General features: G+C 41.4%; 1 protein-coding gene across 1 annotated transcript in view; it reads right to left on the reverse strand.

Annotated features, from left to right (window-relative positions):
* Positions 1 to 3,953: 3,953 nt before the first annotated feature.
* The window catches only part of FRMD3 (FERM domain containing 3), a 151,637-nt gene continuing 136,208 nt past the window's right edge, over positions 3,954 to 19,382 (reverse strand). The window contains exons 14-15 of the mRNA XM_056848723.1: positions 18,599 to 18,742; positions 3,954 to 5,115 (exon numbers count right to left, since the gene is read on the reverse strand). Coding sequence (XP_056704701.1) covers positions 4,517 to 5,115; positions 18,599 to 18,742 — 743 coding nt within the window. The 3' untranslated portion in view covers positions 3,954 to 4,516. The remainder of the gene's footprint in view (positions 5,116 to 18,598; positions 18,743 to 19,382) is intronic.

The raw sequence follows: 19,382 nt of genomic DNA on the forward strand, positions 1-19,382 counted from the left end.
ATGCACAACTCAAATTGATTCCAAGACCACAAGGATGCTCTCTGTGAAATTCCTTTATAGTACCTAGATTAAATCTGATTCATTAAATCAACAATAAGTGTTAGGTTGTTATATATTCACAAGAACTTGAAGTTTTTTGAGAAATCATCAAACATTTCCCAATTCATTATTTTTTACAAAGTGCTTAAAAGTTGCTTTAGATAATAATCACAAATTATTCTCAGCTTTTGTGTACTAAAGTATTATGTCTGTAGTAAATATTTTAATTTCTTGCTTTAAAATTCTGTGATTACTCTCAAAAATCAGCAAAGGGCACTGCCACGTGATTTGCTTGCTTTCTGTGCAATGTTTTCTTGCAATATAATTCCTAAAGTGAAATCAAAAGAGTATCAGAATAATTTCCGTTTTACAGTGACGTATCTGTAGACACTTGTTCTTGACCCATTTTCAAGTAGGGAAATATTATTAGGGTCCCTTTAATGAGAGAAATCACCTGATAGCAGGCCCTCTCCTCATATGCAGATGGCAACAAACATCCTTAAAAAGAGGTTTATAACTTTTTTAAAGGAAGTGTACAAACTGGTTCTTCAAACACAATACATAAAGTGAATTTCAAACATGAATCGTAACAAACACAGTATCTATGAACAATGTGGCTTAAGTAAAGATCCTTGTGTGTATATTTCCCACATTCTGATTTAGAACACTTTCAGTGTATCTTCCTGTAGCCATCTTGACATCTTTCCTCATAATGTTCTGCTATAATTGTTATGACATTCAATTCTATACATTCATGTGCTGGGTTATCTAGTTTGTGGACTGGATCATTAATCAGTTTTTACTAACTTCCATGTTTACGATCAAAGCAGTTATAATCCACACTATTATCCTTTTAGCAAATAACTTTATTGTATAATAAAAAAGCATATCATTGCAGAGTGGGGGTTTTCAATGTATTTTTATTAGGGAGTCCTGTCATATTAACATATAAAACAATCAAGATGTTGACATAGAAATATGAAATCACTTTACAAAGATAAGGCTCAAGTCTACAGGTACATTTTCCCCAAGGTTTTTGTATTTTTGTGTTGTTTGCATTTAAGTGAAATAAATCCCATTTAATTCTTCCCAGAGTTGTGTTTATAAATATTAGACAAATCACAAAATAGATTTCAAGTACATAATGCTTTACAATATATTCCAAGCACAGACAGAAATACACAATACTGCACCTATGAACTTTTCATATGCCAGCTCTGTCATTTCCAGCACTAGAGACAAGACCATTTTGGTCTATGCAGTACATGCTATAGATTATATACACCCTCCCCCCTCAGCTGCTTCTAATTTCTTATCTGTTCTCTAGAAAAGATGTAATTTGTACTCATTATTCAATAGATTTCACCTTAGGACAGTTCTAAAGGGACAATGGTGCATATATACATCTATACATTCCATGTACATGCACTTGCATTGAACTCTACATGTATCCTTATTGCACAGTCCATTCTTTGAGGTAACCTGTCCCTCATGCAACTTACCCCATCCCTCATCAACTTAAGCCATACAGACAAATGCTCCTAATGATTCTGGAGCTCTATGACATGGAAAAGACCTACATCATAAAACTCAGGACCTAACTGTTTATAATTAAGGGGTAAATTATATATAGGATACAGAATAGAGCTTGACTGTTTTTAGCACATGATCAGCAAATTCAGTGTTATCTATTTCTACAACCACAACTGCCTAAAATGCAGGTGACTGTTCTCTTTGATTTGGAAACTAAAGAGAAATGTCTCCTTAATGGATTCTTCTTTCCAAGGAAAGAGTTTAACTAGAAGTTACCAACAGAATAAATAAGCACCAAACTACTGATCAGCATTTATTCTCAAAAGGAATGGATGTGTTAGCAAAAGCAGAATTTGATGGTAAAACCATAGTTGTTTTTTGGCTACTTTTGGGACGCAGGAGAACAGCTTATAAAGTTAAATATGGAAAGAGAAACCACAATAGGAAAACTGGCCAAACTAGCCCACTGCAGAAAAGAAAAAAACAAGCTACAGACTTGCACCCTGATCCAGTAACTTGCATGGGACCTCTGCTGAACTCCCACAGAACTCTGAATCAGGGAATCAAAGTTTCCCCTAGAGAATTGTTAAACTTTTTATTGTGCAAATTACAGTCACAATCTGATGTGCATTTAAGCACACCCTGATTATATAGAAATCAATAGAACTTAATCATGATTGTGAGCTAGACTGTGCCATACTTCTGTTTTTACATGTCAAATATTATTTTACCCTCATCATGGATAAAACACCATGAAGTCTTAGTTGCCTCAACAGCCTCTTCTGAGGGCAAATTATACTCAGGTTCTAGAGTACACTATACACTGATCAATTCCAGAAAAATAAAATAATAAAGGGCCACCATGCTAACAGCAATAATGGAGCTAACATGTTTTTCACGCAGGCAAACCATCAATTGGCTTCAGTGAGAGGATTATCTAAGTAAGGACTCATTCTGGTATATGGATGAGAGAGGGAAAATCCTGTATCCAACAAAATTGTACAATACAAAAGGCAAAGTTGGGCACCAGGGCTATTGATCGTCTCTAAACCCATGAGGTTTTATGCATTTATAGCCTCTTGAGAAGTGCTTGGAGCTACACAGGCACAAAATCTCCAGCACATCAAGATGAAAAAAGATAATCACACAACACCATCATATGGACATGAATAAATCATGTGAATCCATTACCACTTATAACAGATAAAACAGATAGCATGCACAGGAAACAAAACATGAAATGATTACTCTGGGATTTATTATGAAACAGTAATGAATGGAATCAGGGACTCAGAATTTATCTTCAAATGCTTGGGAAACTAAGCAGGATGCTTTTCACAGAGTTTGTCTCTATTTTTAGAGACCGGTGTGTTTTTAACTATTAACCTATTTAAGTAGATCTATCTAGGCATTGATTTTGTTACTCACTTTTTTCTTTTATAAACAATAATCTATAGTTAATCAAAAATTCCCTAAATCTCTTACAAAATTGTACTTGCACTGCCTTGCAAAGACCACCCATTACCACTTATTGAAGTATATGATGGCAAACCACAAGAAAAGCTAAATTGCCACCTTGTAAAAAGCACTTATCTCTCTTCCATGTAAAAATTGTAAGGGCTAACCTACACAGTAACCCAATTTGTTTGCCTGTCTCTATGGCCTTTTATACACGGGTTGTTTCCCTAGTGATCACACACAAAGAGAGAGAGTCTACTTTGGGACTTCGTTTTTATTATGCTCATCTTTTCTGACCATTAGAAGTCACTCCGCTCTCTCGTGTTTTCTGGATGCTGTTTCTGGTGCCATCCAGAAACGTGGGGAAAATGCAGGGAGAGAGCGAAGCGACATCCAAAAACTTGTATAATGGAAATAAAGCCCCAAAGTGGTAGGGGGGGTGATCACCATGGATACAACCCGTGAATAAATGGCCACAGAGTTTGAGGGTGGCATTTACAGGAAAGAATTGGTAGGTGGGGAGGGGGGGATTTGAAACAAACTGATACTTCTCTTCAAAATTTTCCCCGGGTCATTTCCCCATAAACCAGCAAGGTTTTCTTCACTTTTGGAGTTTGACTGATGGGAAATAGCTCAGGGGGATATTTGAAGGGAAGAATCAGTAGCCAAAGGAAGGGTTGAGCATTCATTCCTGTCTGCCAATTCCCCTGGCCCCTATGCCGGCATAACAAGGCAAACAAAATATTGGAAAGCTCACATTGCTTCTGAATGTTCAGTTGAGCCCCCAGAAACCCAGTCTATCAATACCTGGTATAATTTCATCTCCATCCCTCAGACCCTGCCTACACTTTAAGTGAACGTCCTACTTTTTTCTGCAGCCATTCATCATCATGTGCAGATCTGTCAGAATTTTCATTCTTGAATTTAAAAAAATTGCTAAAACTTTTTAAAAATTCATGACATACCCTTGTGCATTTTTAAACCAATGTGTACTTAAATATCTTCAGAAGTTGTCTTTGCTAAAAATTTACCAAAATCTTGTAAACACATAAAAATATTTTTAAATGAAAAATCAAACCAAGAAACAAAATCCCAGCAATCAACGTTGCTTGTATAGGCATTGGTTAGTAGATTGTTTCACTAAGGAGTATATTCAAAAGCATCAGCGTCTCTCCGCTGCTAATACTTTAATTTAGAATATCATGGCTTGTAATGATACAGACGATAAATTGCAGTTCTGCAAAGTCATTGACAAAAACAGACAGTAAAAATCAAATAGCTTTTTGGTTATTTAAAGGCCACCGTGTAGCTAAGCCAGCTATCTGATTATGGAAAGAAAACTTAAGAATTTTGAAGTCCACTATGGATCAAAAATGAAGAACTACTTGCTGATGGCCTTGAGGATGTTTGCGAGCAAGCACCTAGTACTGCCTGATATTCACTAGTTCTGAATAAAGCCCTTAATCATGTCATATATTCTCAACACTTAAGAGCTGCCAAGCAAGTGACTGACAAAGTTTATTTTGCAGGCCACCCACTGTCGGAGAGGACAATAATATTCAATGTGAAACTGCTGAAACTCTGGCGTCTGTCGGATTTCATGGAGAAAGGAGATATCGACGTCTGACTCCAAAAGCACAAGTAGCAGAGGGAAGACAACTAGCAGTATTCCAAGCCCAACAAGAAGAAGTCTGGAAAAACTCTTCACAACAGCATTTACCTTCATGTTTCCCATCAAAAAGTCATAGCTCCACCTAAGTGCTTTCCGAGCTTCTTTCAGCTCCTCTTCCTCTGCAACCAAAAATGCATTTTCATCTGCCTCCAGTTCCTCAAATGAATCTGTATCTTCTTTCCCATTTTCTGCCCTAGGAGAGGTTTGAAAAAGCAGGTCAATCTCCTCATCATTGACTGGCGTGGGAAGCAAGCTGGTGCTTGGGTTGTACACCAATTCAGAGATAGTTAAAGGTTCCTCTTTGATTTTCTCTTCTTCATCAATGGAAAGATAGGAACTATCTTCTGCCTCCTTAGCAGGAGAGTTGGATAACATAGGTATCGAAACATCCTCCTCCTTCGGCAGCTGAATACCTGCAAAAGTAAACAGGCCTTTAAATTCTTAAGCAAATATTTCAAAGAGATCATGTTACAGAGGATAACAGCACAAAAAAGTTTCTAGAAACAGCTGCTCATAATCTGATAATCTACCTGACTGAAAGGAACTTTTTGTTTTTCTGTAACTCATATGCACCATTTCTTAGTTTGAAGCAAGATCTGTATGCTGTATCCTGGTAAAAGTCCACATTTCCCAAGACAGTGTTCAGATATTACCTTGTCTGGTACAATTTCCCATGGTTTTGAAGTCACTGGTAACTATGCATTGGATACTCATTAACATGTTGCAGAGGAATGTGTGATAACATGTAGCATTACATTTAGCAGTTATTTTATATAGAGTCAAGAGGTAGATATAAATGATCGCTGATGAAGGAAAGTGAGCAGGGTGGCAGTTTTCCATGCCGGAATTACGTTAAAAAATTAATATGGAGATTTATTTATGGCGTTTCTGCATGGTATCATATTTAATTTGATAACTATTACCAACACACTAACAATCAGTGAAATATATTGGTTAGAGCGTGAGACTGTGGCCAGGTTTAAATCCCTACTCTGCCATAAAGCTCACTGGGTGACCTTAGACCAGTCCAGCTCAGGAAAGGAGAGAAACTAATTTATGCCATGCTGACCTCCTTAAAGAAGGGCAGGATAAAGAAGTGATTGATAGCTACACCTATTGGAAAAATAACATCTGTCTTTTGTACCCCTTAGCAATGGTAGCAAGAGTGTTTCCAGAGAAAGACTGACCACTTTGTGAAACTCTAAAACACGGGCAGATATAATATTACCCAAGGCTAAGGGACTGTGAGCTCAATGCCCTCTCAGAACCTTCATCAAAATGAGATTCTGAAAGGGTGTCTAGGAATGCCCCCAGTTTCATTTTAAGCAGGCTTAACTTCAGTGATGTTTTATGAGGTGTATGAGTAGAGAGGGGAATTCTTGTAAAGAGAGAAATGTTTATCTAATCCTGTGGCCAGCTCCCTTTCCCTCGCACTTGTATCTTGGTAACGTTAGCCATCTCCCTCTTTCCAGATGGTTTACAATGTTTCATGCCGTCAAAAAGCTACTTGGTATTTACCTGTCTGCACGTTTTCCCTCCATTTAGTGTTGGAAACATTTTCCCATCATTTATTATATGTCTCTTCCACAACCACTTTTACAGTGATGTAAATTTTCCTCCATTTCCACGCCAGCTATCCTCCAACGTACAAACTTCCTGAAATGTTCTTTATGTCTCTGCCCCACCAATCATCTCCCCTCTATTCCCCTCCCACCATTCATTTCTCCCCCATTTTTTTTCCTTTTTATGCCTAGTCCAGTGAAGGAACGCTAGAATAACTCCCCCCTTGCAAGAACAGGAAGGGTATTTGTGGCAAGGTCCTGGTGCTGGTGCTTCTTGGAACTCCGAAAGATTTTTTTCTAAGTGAAGCCTTGCTTGTTTGATGCTTGCTGGATTGCAAGCAGCATGACCGTGAGAATCCTCCCACCTTTCTGCATTCGATCTAAGGCAACACAAAAAAGGGGGGGATTATCACATTTGTATTTTCCTCCCCTCACTTTGATATGAAAATACAATCTTCCCTTATCAGTTTTAGTTTTTAAAGAAATAATCTCATCTTCTTTATACGTGAATGCAGCACGATGCAACTTTGTCACTGTAGGCACCTCAGTATACATGTCCAATGTGCTTCGCTACCACACCACCTCCATAGCTCCTAAGCATCGATGTTCTGTCTGTTTGTGGTGAGACAGGATATTAGTGGGTAGTAGTCACTAGTCTCCACTAGTAACTAGCAATAATCTAGAATAACATAATGACCCTCTTCTAAGGCAGGAGGACACACTGTTGAACCATCCAAGTGATATATCTCCAAAGATTACTTGATAGTACAGGGCGTGATTAAAGAGATATTAGAAAAGAGTAACACCTTACAGAGAGTTCAGCAAACTTTTAGCAGAAATGGGCCAGACCATTATAACACTGTCCAGGCGTGGGCTGTAACAAGAACCAAGTATTTTATAGAATCCAGCTGTCCAACTGCCATGAACCTGTCAAGGCAATGCTGAGTTAAATAGTATCCAGGAATAAAGACCTCCCCCTCTCACTCACCATGCTAAGGAGCTCTAACACCGCAGCCAGTCACCCCCATTCAGCATCCCAGGCCATGGTAGCAAGGTCTGCCATGGAGCTGGCATTGCCAAGGAAGTAGGAGGCCTTTCTCTGCCTAAAGTAGTGCAAGGCTCAGAACCCTTGTGCAAGTCCAGGGGGCAACAATCTGGCTGACCACCAAGACCTCCAGTGCCAGATTAATAAGGGCAGTCAATGAGAAGTCTTGCCTGCTGCTTTAGAAAGGTGTCAGTGAATGCAAAGAGGAAGAGGATCTGGGTGAGTGACAAACCTCCTACCCTCCAATTCTGACCCTTCAGAGTCACTGACAGACTTGATGGAATTTCTTTAAGGGCTAGATATAGTCTCTCAGAAGCAGCCGGCTGTAGCTTGCAGGCCCTTGCTTCTCAGAGTCTCTCAAGGCCTCCAAGGCACTCACTCTTAGGGCCAAGTAAATGTGACAGCATCCACAGGTTGGACATTTGGAGGCTGCCACCATTGTAAAGCAAAGTTTCAACAACCAACTGTGTAATGGACACAATGAATTAAATTACCAAACAGAGGATGATGGGCAGCCCATTTCTGAGGGGAAGGGCTGCACTGGTGGCTGGAAGCAGCACAGCGGCACCACCTCTAAAGGAGGATTCAGCACACACACACACACCACTGAAGTCAGGAAGCTGCTCTTACTTGCAAGCCCCGTGGAACCGCTCCATAGCGTTCCACAGGGCTACACCACCCCAAAAAATGGTGTAAATGCAAGTAAGGGCAAAGGCGGCATTCCCAGCCTGAAGGGGGGTTAGGAAGCTGCCCAAAGGCAGCTCCACCCCTGGAACGCCCCCAGAACGCCCCCTGGGAAGATGGCACACGGATGTGTAAGCAAACGGGTTGCCAATCTCCCAGGCTGGTCATGGCAACCCCAACAGATGCGTGCCACCACCTTTCCAGACATGACGGCCAGCCCGAACTGCCACTGACAGGGCTCCAATCCCGTCCCGCGAAACAGGCAGCCAAGGAACCATGGCCAGGTCAACCCCTCCTGTGAACCAGAGGGAATCCATTTTCCTGTGCACCCGTTCCAGCAGAAGACATCTCGCAGGGAACTGTCAAGCACATAATCATCGCCAACACCCCCTCTCTCCCCGCATCATCTGCATGATTGATGGCCCATCGGAAAACTTCGAGATAGCAGTAACAGAGGATCGCTCCCCTGGCTATGCAAAGCGACGCGCCCCGGACCCAGCTGTTCGCATCTTTGTTCCAGCTCGTTAATCCCATCTACAAACAACTCCCGGTCCTCCCGGAATTGCACAACTCAATTGGAGTAGAATAGTTTGTCCCAATTGCCCTTTTTGCCCCACCCCGGCAGCCGACCATTAGTATTTTTGTCACCTTTTGTTTCACACGGGAACCACGAAGGGGTAATCTAATCACCCCGCCCCCAGGGAAAGGTATAACTGGGGTCTCCTTTAGTCCATACGCTACCTTAGGTCTTCCCCTTGCATACTTGCTGTCACTCTGTTGGTTTGGGTTTTGCGCAGCCTGACCACGCTCCCCTCCCGCCTCACTGGTCAAGTGCTGAGAACCCCTCTTCCTCTCCCCGCTTTCCCAGTATCTTAGCCCACGGAACCCCGGACGTCTCCGCTTCTGGAACAGGTGCAGTATTACCCGTCTTCAGAGGGCCTGCCACATTGGCAAACGTCTCTATACTACTCTCTTTAATTCCTAGGCTCTCTGTGTTGGTGTGTACATGTCATTGAGTGTCTGTGTACATACGAGTAACAAGTAAAATCCTTGAAACTGAAACCATTGACTCCGCTTTGTTAGCCAAATTGCCCTTTAACTTGGGGGATTAGCAAGCAAGATGGCAAAACTACAATATTTATTTTTATAGCGGTATCGCAACCTTTGTCTACCAGAGCCGGTAACTGTGACCTTTAAATAAAGACAGAAGCAATGGATTCCAAATTAAAAGAGTTTGTCCCAATTTTCAATCAAATCAGTGTTGCATACACACATACAGAGAAATCCAGGAAATTCAAAGAGAGGAGTACAAGCACAGATGCCAACGTGGCAGGGATCGTTGATGGGGTGATATTTACCTTCCTTGAAGAGGTGTTGTCCAAGTTCACGTAGACTAAGACAGAAGAAATCAATAGCAAAAGCGGGGGCAAGGGGTTCCCGTAGACTTGGCCAGCAAGGCGGGAGGGAGCGTGGTCAGGCTGCGCAAAACCCAAACCGACAGAGTAATGGCAAAGGTGCCAGGAAAGACATAATGGGCTGGGGGCACCCCAGATACACTGTTTTTCTGGGGGCGGGGAGAGGGGGTTTACCCCTCCTAAGTTCCCAGGTGACAAAAGCTGACAAAAGGATTAATCTTCGGCTGCCGGGGTGAGGTAGTGAGAATTTGGAAATCTATTCTTATTCCAATGGCTTTTGCAACCCGGGAGCAACCGGGAGTTCTCTGCTGAAGTGATTAACATTTTGGAACAATGGGTGTGTTCTCTGCATACGTCCGGGGATCGCTGCTGCATAACTGGAGGAACGACTCATCGCTGATATCAGGATCACTGCTGATTGCCCATTAAGCTGCTGATGTTGCAATGGGAAAGGGGGGTGTTGGCACTGACTACATGACTGTCTGCTTTCCACGACATGGCTGCGGCTGGAACAGAGTCTGCACAGGAACGTGGAGTCTCTCAGGTTCACTGGAGGTGGCCCTTGCTTCTGTTTCCTAGCTGCTGGCTGCACGGAGCTCGCAGGAGCGGCTGTGTCAGTTTCAACGGAGTGCGCAGCGACCGTCCTGTAGCGTTTGGGGCGGGAGCACGGCTGGAACAGTAGTCGTGTGCCTGCATATCGGGTTGCCAGGTCCAGTCTGGGAGTTTAGGCTGCCCGTATGCTTTCAGCTTATTCTCTGAATCACGGTTTGGACTCCTGTAGACACAGGTTGGATCCTGCAGGGTTATGCCCATTGCCGGTTATTGATTCGCTAATTCCCCATATAAATATTCATAACCAAGCATTTTGGCTAACAGATGTGCGCCGTCAGGATGCCAGCGGGAGGCCAAGCCAGCGACCTGGGGCTGCTCTGCCATGGCAGCACTGGGAGGCTAGTGTCTGCACCCCAATACCCGAACCCAGCTATTCCATGCCTCCTAACAACATTCGCCCTCCCAGGTCAGGAATGGGCTGAAAATGTATTATTATATCTTTAATGATGTAAATACATCAAAGGTATATTTTTTGAATCTTCAGGGCAAGTTACATGAGGGAGAAACCTACACAAACATACAAATCATTATGGCAAATACAACTGAAGCCAGGAGATACAATGTTAAGATAAACATGAGAGTTTTAAAAGTTGAATGGAAAGACAACAGAAGGCGCTATCTTCTTGTTTCACGTGTCTTCATCAAGTCTCTCCTCATACAGATCGTTTCACAAACATCACTCTATTGTAAAGGCATAAATAAAAATTACCACCCGTACACCCAAGCATATTTACAAATTTCATTCTGATTGCCGGCCAAGTCTGATTTACCCCCAATGCACATGAAGAAAAAAAACCCTGTATGTTTATGTAAGTTTCTCTATAATGGGAGACCTGTTATTCGTGTAACTTGCCCTGAAGATTTGAGAAATATACCTTTGATGTATTTACATTGTTAAAGATACAATAATACATTTTATCATCCTCTGTTTGGCAATTTACTTCATTGTGCCTATTACACAGTTGGTTGTTGATACTCTGTTCCTAACCTTCGACAATATTCTGTTCCTAACATTTGTTACTGTGTAACCCTTTTTTTTTTTTGGTTGACCATTTTAAAACAATTTAAAAGTGCTTGGTGGCCTGAGGTGCTCTTATTCCCTCCTTCCACACCTTTTCCAAATGTTAAAACAGCTGCACCACCACCACCTCCCTGCATGGCTGCTTTGGCACTTGAAAAGGTGCAGGGGAAGGAAACAAGAGCTCCTCAGCCAGCTTTGCTGGGGGCCCTCACAGTATTGTTAAATTGCTTTAAAATGGCAGTGGTGTCCATGGGTCAGACCCGTGGATGCAGTCACATCTAGTTTGGCCCTAAGGAAGAAAAATTACTACAAATAATAACAGTTGCTTCAGTGACCCCATAAAACCCTTAATCATCTCAAATGAGTGGTGCAACCCCCCCCCTAGAACTCCCACCAATACATTGGCTTTTGGCACAGTTAAGGAACATACATTTACCAGGTTCAGTTCAGCCAGACAAGCACTGATGTCTCTGCAGGCAGATTTTAGCATTTCTTTAGACAATCCCAGCTCAGATCCTTGTCCACATATACTATAAACAGCATATAAGAGGATTCCCAATAATCCCACATCACTGCATCAAGCATGTGAATGTTGGAACCATGTGGATGGGGCGTGTTCTGAGCCAGGAAATATTGGGTGGGAAAGAATAATGTGACTGACCCCAAAAACATTTTAGTATTAATAAACTATAGTGATGTATAAATGTAAAGTTCTGCATTTCGGTAGGAAAAATCAAATGCATAATTATAGGATGGGGGAGACTTGTCTTAGTAGTGTGTGTGAAAAGGATCTTGGGGTCTTAGTAGACCAAACACTGAACATGAGTCAGCAGTGTGATGCGATAGTTAAAAAGACAAATACGATCTTGGGCAGTATCAACAGAAGTATAGTGTGCAGATCATGTGAAATGATGGTATCGCTTTACTCTGCTCTGGTTAGAGCTCACCTAGAGTATTGTGTTTAGTTTTGGGCACCACAATTTCAGAAAGATGTAGACAAGCTGGAACGTGTCCAGAGGAGGGCAACAAAGATGGTGAGGGGTCTGGAGAACAAGTCCTATGAGGAAAGGTTGAAGGAGCTGAGTATGTTTAGCCTGAAGAGGAGAAGACTGAGAGAGGACATGATAACCATCTTTAAGTACTTGAAGGGCTGTCACATAGAGGATGGTGCTGAGTTGTTTTCTGTTGCCCCAGAAGGTTGGACCAGAACCAATGGGTTAAAATTAAATCAAAAGAGTTTCCATCTAGACATTAGGATGAATTTTCTAACAGTTAGAGCGGTTCCTCAGTGGAACAGGCTTCCTCGGGAGTGGTAAGTGCTCCTTCTCTGGAGGTTTTTAAGCAGACTAGATGGCCATCTGTCAGCAATGCTGATTCTATGACCTTGGGCAGTTCATGAGAGGCAGGGCATCTTAGCCATCTTCTGGGCGTGGAATAGGGGTCACTGGGTGTGTGTGGGATAGGTAGTTGTGAAATTCCTGCATTATGCAGGGGGTTGGACTAGATGACCCTGGTGGTCCCTTCCAACTCTGATTCTATGATTCTATGTATATCTTGCCATGGGAAAGAAGCTCCCATCTCACTTGCAATATGTGCAGCTAGGACCATACACTTGAAAATCAGGCTTCTAGGGGAGTGCAGTAGCGTATAGCTCCACTTACACACCAGATCTCTTCCAAACAATTTTAGAGAATTTTGTGATGCAACAAATCATCATCAGTGTAATTTTGACTCAAGGACATTTTCCTGAAAAATAAATTAATATCAGAAATTGTTTGGTTTCTTAGCTTGGCAAACAGTTTGACATAATCAATAGTTCAACTAATATTACAAACTTGTTTCAACCGAAATGCCATAGTGATCTTAAGATTACCCTACCCGAAAATATGAGCCTGTGCGTTACATAGACTTATATTCATTTTATAGTCTTTAATGGTGCTGATCATTCTTTTGCTCAAGAATTACTGTTATCTTTTCACTTCTGTGCAATCTGGAGACAGACATGGCTAAATGAAACTTTCTATGAAAGTTCCAGTTGTAACATAAAATTAATATTTGTTTCTCCATACTTGTCTGTACCCTACTCTCTTCACACTGAACATCAAATGTAATGAAATAGCATATTCTGAAATCTTGTTCTTCTGAAACTTTTCAAAATGTTTTGTGCATGTGGTAGTATAAGCAGCAATCATAAGAATGTCTACTCCAAAGTAAGTCACATGTATTCAATGGAATGTGTTCTAGGATTGCAGCCATTGTTGCAGAGATTTTAAATACTCTGGATTAGGCACACATTCACATGCATTATTTCAGATATATCTTGTTCAAACTATGAATGAAAAATCTCTTTTCTTCTTTGTTAACTCAGAAAGTCAGAAGAAATAACAATTGAATTTACTGTTCAATCTTCTTAATTTAGAAATGTTTCCTTCAGTTGATCTTTTGCTTTTATCATCTTTCTACCCCAGCTCTACTTCTAATTTCTCATATTTTTGTGTCATATTTTGGGAACAAACACTGTTCAGGTATCAATATAATAATTTTCTCTCCTAAAACTGTACAGTATTTGCATGACTAAGAAAAGAAGAAGAAAAGAAAAACTTTTCTACACAGAAAATGGTATAAACAACTAAGCAAAAAATCAGCTTCAACTTACCGGCACTTGTAGCCGTGATCCTAGACCCATGTCTTAACAAACGAATGCACACATCTTTACTACAATGGTTAATCATCCGGAGATGAATACTCTTCCTGGTTTGGATTTTTACCAGGCATTTCACCATATTGACTATCTGTATTTTCTACTGCAGTCTTATGAACTAGTCACCCATGCTGTCTGTGACCTTTGCTAAGTTTCCACTGTGTTGAATGAATCAAATAACAGGCTTCTAACATGGCCAAGAGAAATATCCAACCAGAGCATAGACTAGGAAGTTATTTTTAAACCTGTCCAACTGCCTCATAACACACAATACAATTAACTTCAAATACCATTCATTTCCTTAGCAGCTGCTAATGAACAGCTGCAAAGTACACACTAATCTATATCTTAACATGTTTACTTCACTAACATGGCAAATAATAAAATACAATGCAAAAGTTTACAAGTGCAAAATATTTAAGTAAAAATAAAATATTACAGCCCCTCTTTTAGGAGGCTGCTCTTTAATTTTGTAAATACACATTTAATTGATGTTTGGTGGAAGCAATCCTTTAGACACCTGCAATTTCCCACATGGGAGTCATAAACCATTGTTATATTCTGTAAGATTATCTGGTGCACAGGTATACTTGCCCGAAGTGCTATGGGTGTGCATATCAAAATCCCAATTTTTTTTAAAACCTGAAAAATACCTTTTCAGTATTTCTACTGAAAAAGTAAAAGGCAGCAATAAAGAGAGCCAAAAAAGCTGATTTTTTCAGCATTATTTGGGCCGCTTTGGCCCCACCACTGATTTCTTTCAGATCCACCCCGCCATTTGGAGAAGGCCAGCAGGGCAGATCTGAAAGAAATCCATGCTGCCTTGCTTCTCTGGACTCTGGAAAAGGGGAAGGCATGGGTTTCTTTCAGATATCCGCTGCCCCCTTCTCGGGACTCCGGAGAAGGGGGCAGCATGGATTTCTTTCAGATCTGCACTACCAGCCTTCTCCGGACCCCAGAGAAAGGGGGCAGCACAGATCTGAAAGATCTTGGGTTTTTCAGTATTCTTCAGGTTCTGGTTTATTATTTATTGGGTTTTGGAAATTTCTAGGTTTGATAAACCCAAACCCAAAAAATACTGGGGGGAAAGTGGTGCACACCCCTACGACGTGCCGTAAACAAGCTGTAGATAACGTTTAGTTTTCAAAAGTAAGATATAACAAATCAGCAAGGAAAAAGCTAAAAGCCTGCATTTTATCTATGCAACTGACAGGATAAGCAATCCTTCCAGCCAGGAAGGTATCAGGAGCTGGTATCATTGGGCAGCTGCTGAGGCCCCAGGTGGGTCCACTTCTGACCCCTGAAATTTGCTGCTGTTCAGCAGATGCTACAAATGCTGTCCTCTCTTCCTCTGGGCTCCCCATAGGATACATGTTGTGGGCAGTTACTCTTCTTTCTTCTGAAACACAGTAGAGGGAGGAACAAAAGTGCAAGTGCCAAAAAGCAACCAAATCCCAGCCATCACTCTTGTTGCAACTACTGCCTAAAGAGAGAAGAATGGGAAAGTGGTACTGGCAGCCCCTGTTCCTAGTTGCCATTGTAGTTGGCTCACCAAGCCTCACCTGGAGTAATGCATCCAGTTCTAAGGATCATCTTTTAAGGAGGATGTCGACAAACTACAGCATATCCAGAAGGAAGTGAATGGTTCAGAAACTAAGCCCTATGAGGAAAGATTGAAAGCTGGGCGCGCTTATCCTAGGAAAGAGAAGACTAATGGGATTGCTGGAACACAGAAGATGGAGTAGATACATTCTTTCTTACAGGACTAGAATTAATGGATGGAAATTATAAAGAAGTCAATTTCAAGTAAACATTAGGAGAAACATGCTAACTGTAAGTGTTTTTCAGCCATGGAACACACTCCGGAGTGCGTGGACTTTCCTTCACTGGCGGTCTTTAAGCAGAATGACCAACTGCTGGGGTGATGTAATTGCATATTCCTACACTGAGCAGGAAGTTGGACTAGATGGCCATCAATGTTCCTTCCAACTCTTACACTCTGGTCTCTATCATCTCTAAGCCAGCATGAAAGGGCTGTGCTCTGCTGCTTTCTTGGGTGTTCCTTCAGCGCAAAATAGGAAGCTCACCATAGGGCAATTTGGGTTTGCTTACAGAGGAACTATGACAAATGGACAGTGTTTGATTCAAACTTACTACAGAGCTTTTAAGAACCTACCATACACTGAGGGAAGTGGCAGTATCCAAGAGTAATTGTTATTTTGCTGACACCAGTCAATAAAACGCATGCCAACTTCAAAAATTGGCATGGTATGTGTATGCTTACTGTGGTATGTGTATGTTTACTGCGCACTGGCATGATATGTGTATGCTTACTGTGCATAATACATTCCAATACAAGGTTGGGAAAAATCTCTCTCATTCATATATTTTATCTAAATATCTCTGCAGACTTATAAATAATATGCATACAGGAAGCACAGGGAGATCTTGGAGTGGTCCATATGAATGGCCCATGCATGTAGTTGTGTTGATTTCATTTCTGACTGGTGGGACTCTGGACAAAATTGGCCTCTGTGTCTTTTGTTGCAGTCTCCATAAGCAATCTCTTTCTAGAAAAGAGAGACAGGCAGAACGATCAGCCCTTTCCTGCTTTGGCCAATATTGCCCACTTTTCAGACATAAAATCTCTATGTGATTCTGTTGATGCCAAACACACCCCTTGGAGCAGTTTCTAAGATATAAAAAGCAAGTGACTGACTGCCAAAAAGTGGAAATGATGTTCTATTTATATATGCGCAAAATCGTAAGGGCCTCTCAGTCATTAACGTGTTCCCTGATTCACAGACAACCCTTCCGAGGTAAGCAAGCGGCTCTAGAAGGTTAGTGAATTACGTTCAAGGTCAACTAGTACAGTCTGCAGAAAATAAATCGGATCAAGTTACTAGGAAAAAAAATGTACTAAGGATTGAAGAAGAGATTGTGCTGCAAAACAGCCTGCAACCATACAGCTGAGTCAGCCACACACATACCAGTGAAATGAACTGTCAGCAACAGAGAAAAAAGGGGGGAAATAGATGACACATTTATTCCAACTGCTGAAAATTACTACAGCAGTATAATATCAAAAATATATTTCCAGCAAGTGAACTCCCAACCCTGCCAGGCCTAACTGTTTCACTCCAAATAACGACAAAAAGACAGAAAACTACAACATGCCTTGCTCCTCCCACATCTCTTCTCCCTCCAAGAATTGTTGTGAAACACTAACTCTAGTTACCCATGATTCATGAATGCAAAAGTGCAGAATAACTGGAATTACCTTTTCCTCCACTGACTGGTATTATAAACCAGAGTTTAATCAAGGTTTAGAATCCAAAATACCAGCAGAAGTGGTTCACTCACATTCATACTTCCCTAGTAGTTGGAGTAAATTGAGTTGTGCACGAGGAAGGGGAGGAGCCAGGGTTTCTAACCTCTAGGTGGGGTCTGGTGTTCTCCCAGAATTATAACTTATCTCCAGTCTACAGAGAACAGTTCCCCAAGAGAAAATGGCTGCTTTGGAGGGTGGACTCTTCCTGCTGAGCTCCACCCTTCCCAGACTCTACCCCCAGATTTCCAGGAAGTTCCTAAAGCAGAGTTAGTAACCCTAGGAGGAGCAAAGCATGTGTGCCTTTTCATTCACGGGAACAGTGGATGAGACTGTTTCCCAGAAAATGTATTAAAATAATTCTGTCTTTAACCAAATACTGCTGACAATTTTCTAAAACATTGGGAAATGCACCCAAATTTGGGGAAAGCCTTTCTCTTAGAATTATATTAATTGGGACTGACACATGTGTACTACAGCCAAAGGGAAGTTTGGTGAAATCAGTTAACACAATCTATTGTGTTTGTTCCCAGGAACTTGTATTCCTTTCCTAAACCTGGTATAGTGTCTCTGAATATGGAGATTCCATTTAGCTACTATGAATATTGTCACACCTATGCTAGTTTGTTACAAGAGGAATGTGGTTTCATCACAATAAAAATGCCATCTTTGCTAAAAACATATGTATGTCTGGAGCCCTCCATAATGAAAGCTCTACTTTTGAGAATGTCACAGCAAGGCTATACCACCATAAAGCTGCACCAATATATTTCAAGAACTTGTTTATTTGCCTCATTTTATTTGCAGCAGAAGTCCCCTTCCCTGTCAATGCTTGTACAGTTATCACACAATTGCTGCAGGAGTTGATTAAGGTTACCATAGAGCTAAGAAGGAAATTGCTGCTGAAATATATTGCCTCTACAAGTCCCTGCCATCAGCAAAACAACCTTATAAGAAACATGAGATCACACAAATCCTAGGTGATTCCAGCAGCTTCATCAGAACTATATTAATAGTTCATGACTCATGAAATCCTCTCAGCTGGAGACTTCAAAAGCATCACTCCCTGCATGAATCTAATGACTAAGGAAAAATCTACTGCTTATTAACTCAAGACAGTCTACACAAGTACATATAAGTACATTAAGTAAACTGAGCACAACTGAACAAAAAAGGATTATTGTTTGATCATCAAATGGAGTATACATAGGTATGCCAGCAACAAGGTATTCATCTTATTCCCACAGGGATAATGAGCAAACTCAACGAAGTTTGGCAATACAGCATCCAGAAGAGAGTCTTTAGGACAAAGTCTGATGGCTATAAGTGAAAACTTTGAGCACAATCCCAACTTTGAATCATGGCTATGCTCCTATGAAGCAAATCCCTTTCAAACTTCTGCCAGCCTTCTTGGTCTTCCTCCATCACATACTCAAATTAGCTATACATACCACCACCATTTCAATATATGTGTAAAAAGCCCACCACTAGCCACCCCATACCCAGGCCACCCCACCCCACCACTCACCAAGACACCTGGGGGCACGAACATGGGAGGGAGAATCACGTGGCATGGAGAAACAGCCAGATTCCCAAGCTGCAAGACTTCCAGGAAGAAACACAGGGATGGGATCATGCTGGAGCAGGTGGGAGCTGATGACAGGGTCTTCCCCTGCCAGAGTATAAAAGGAGCAGCACTAGTAAGAGCAAGGATCCAGTAGCGGAAGCATGTCAACCAGTTAACTAAAGAAGATAGAGGCTTTGCCAGGTCGAGGGAAGGAACCCAGTTCCACTCTAAGGAACCAGCAAGAGACAATAGCCAAGGAGCTCTTCAAGACAGAAATAATACCAACAACATGCCGTAGAGGAACACAGTAGAAAACCTTTGCTCAGCTGTCTGCAGTCATGCAAAAAGGGAGAACCAGGTAGGGAGAAGGGGAAAGAGAGACATTCAATTACATGCCTTTAGAGTAAGATCTCCCCTGGGACTGTTTTATGTAGAAAGGGAAATGTTTGGCTCTGGGCCAGGGATAACAGACCAATGGGAACATAGTTAAGTGGGCACATTGCCAGATTAGCTTGGTTAGAAAAAAAGAATGAGCACCATTGCCCCAACCACCATCTTTATTTTATCTATTTTCTATTTTAACCGTACTTTTTAGCCAAAATTGGGTTCATTTCCCTCCACAGGAAATACATGACAATTCAAATTCAGGTTCCTCACATGGTGTATCAAACCACTACATTTATACATCTTAATCCCCAGCAGCCTACATGCATATACTGCTATCTTTATATTTCTTTCACACTTT

The sequence above is a fragment of the Euleptes europaea genome, chromosome 4 (genome assembly GCF_029931775.1).
Source record: "Euleptes europaea isolate rEulEur1 chromosome 4, rEulEur1.hap1, whole genome shotgun sequence".
Lineage (NCBI taxonomy): Eukaryota > Metazoa > Chordata > Lepidosauria > Squamata > Sphaerodactylidae > Euleptes > Euleptes europaea.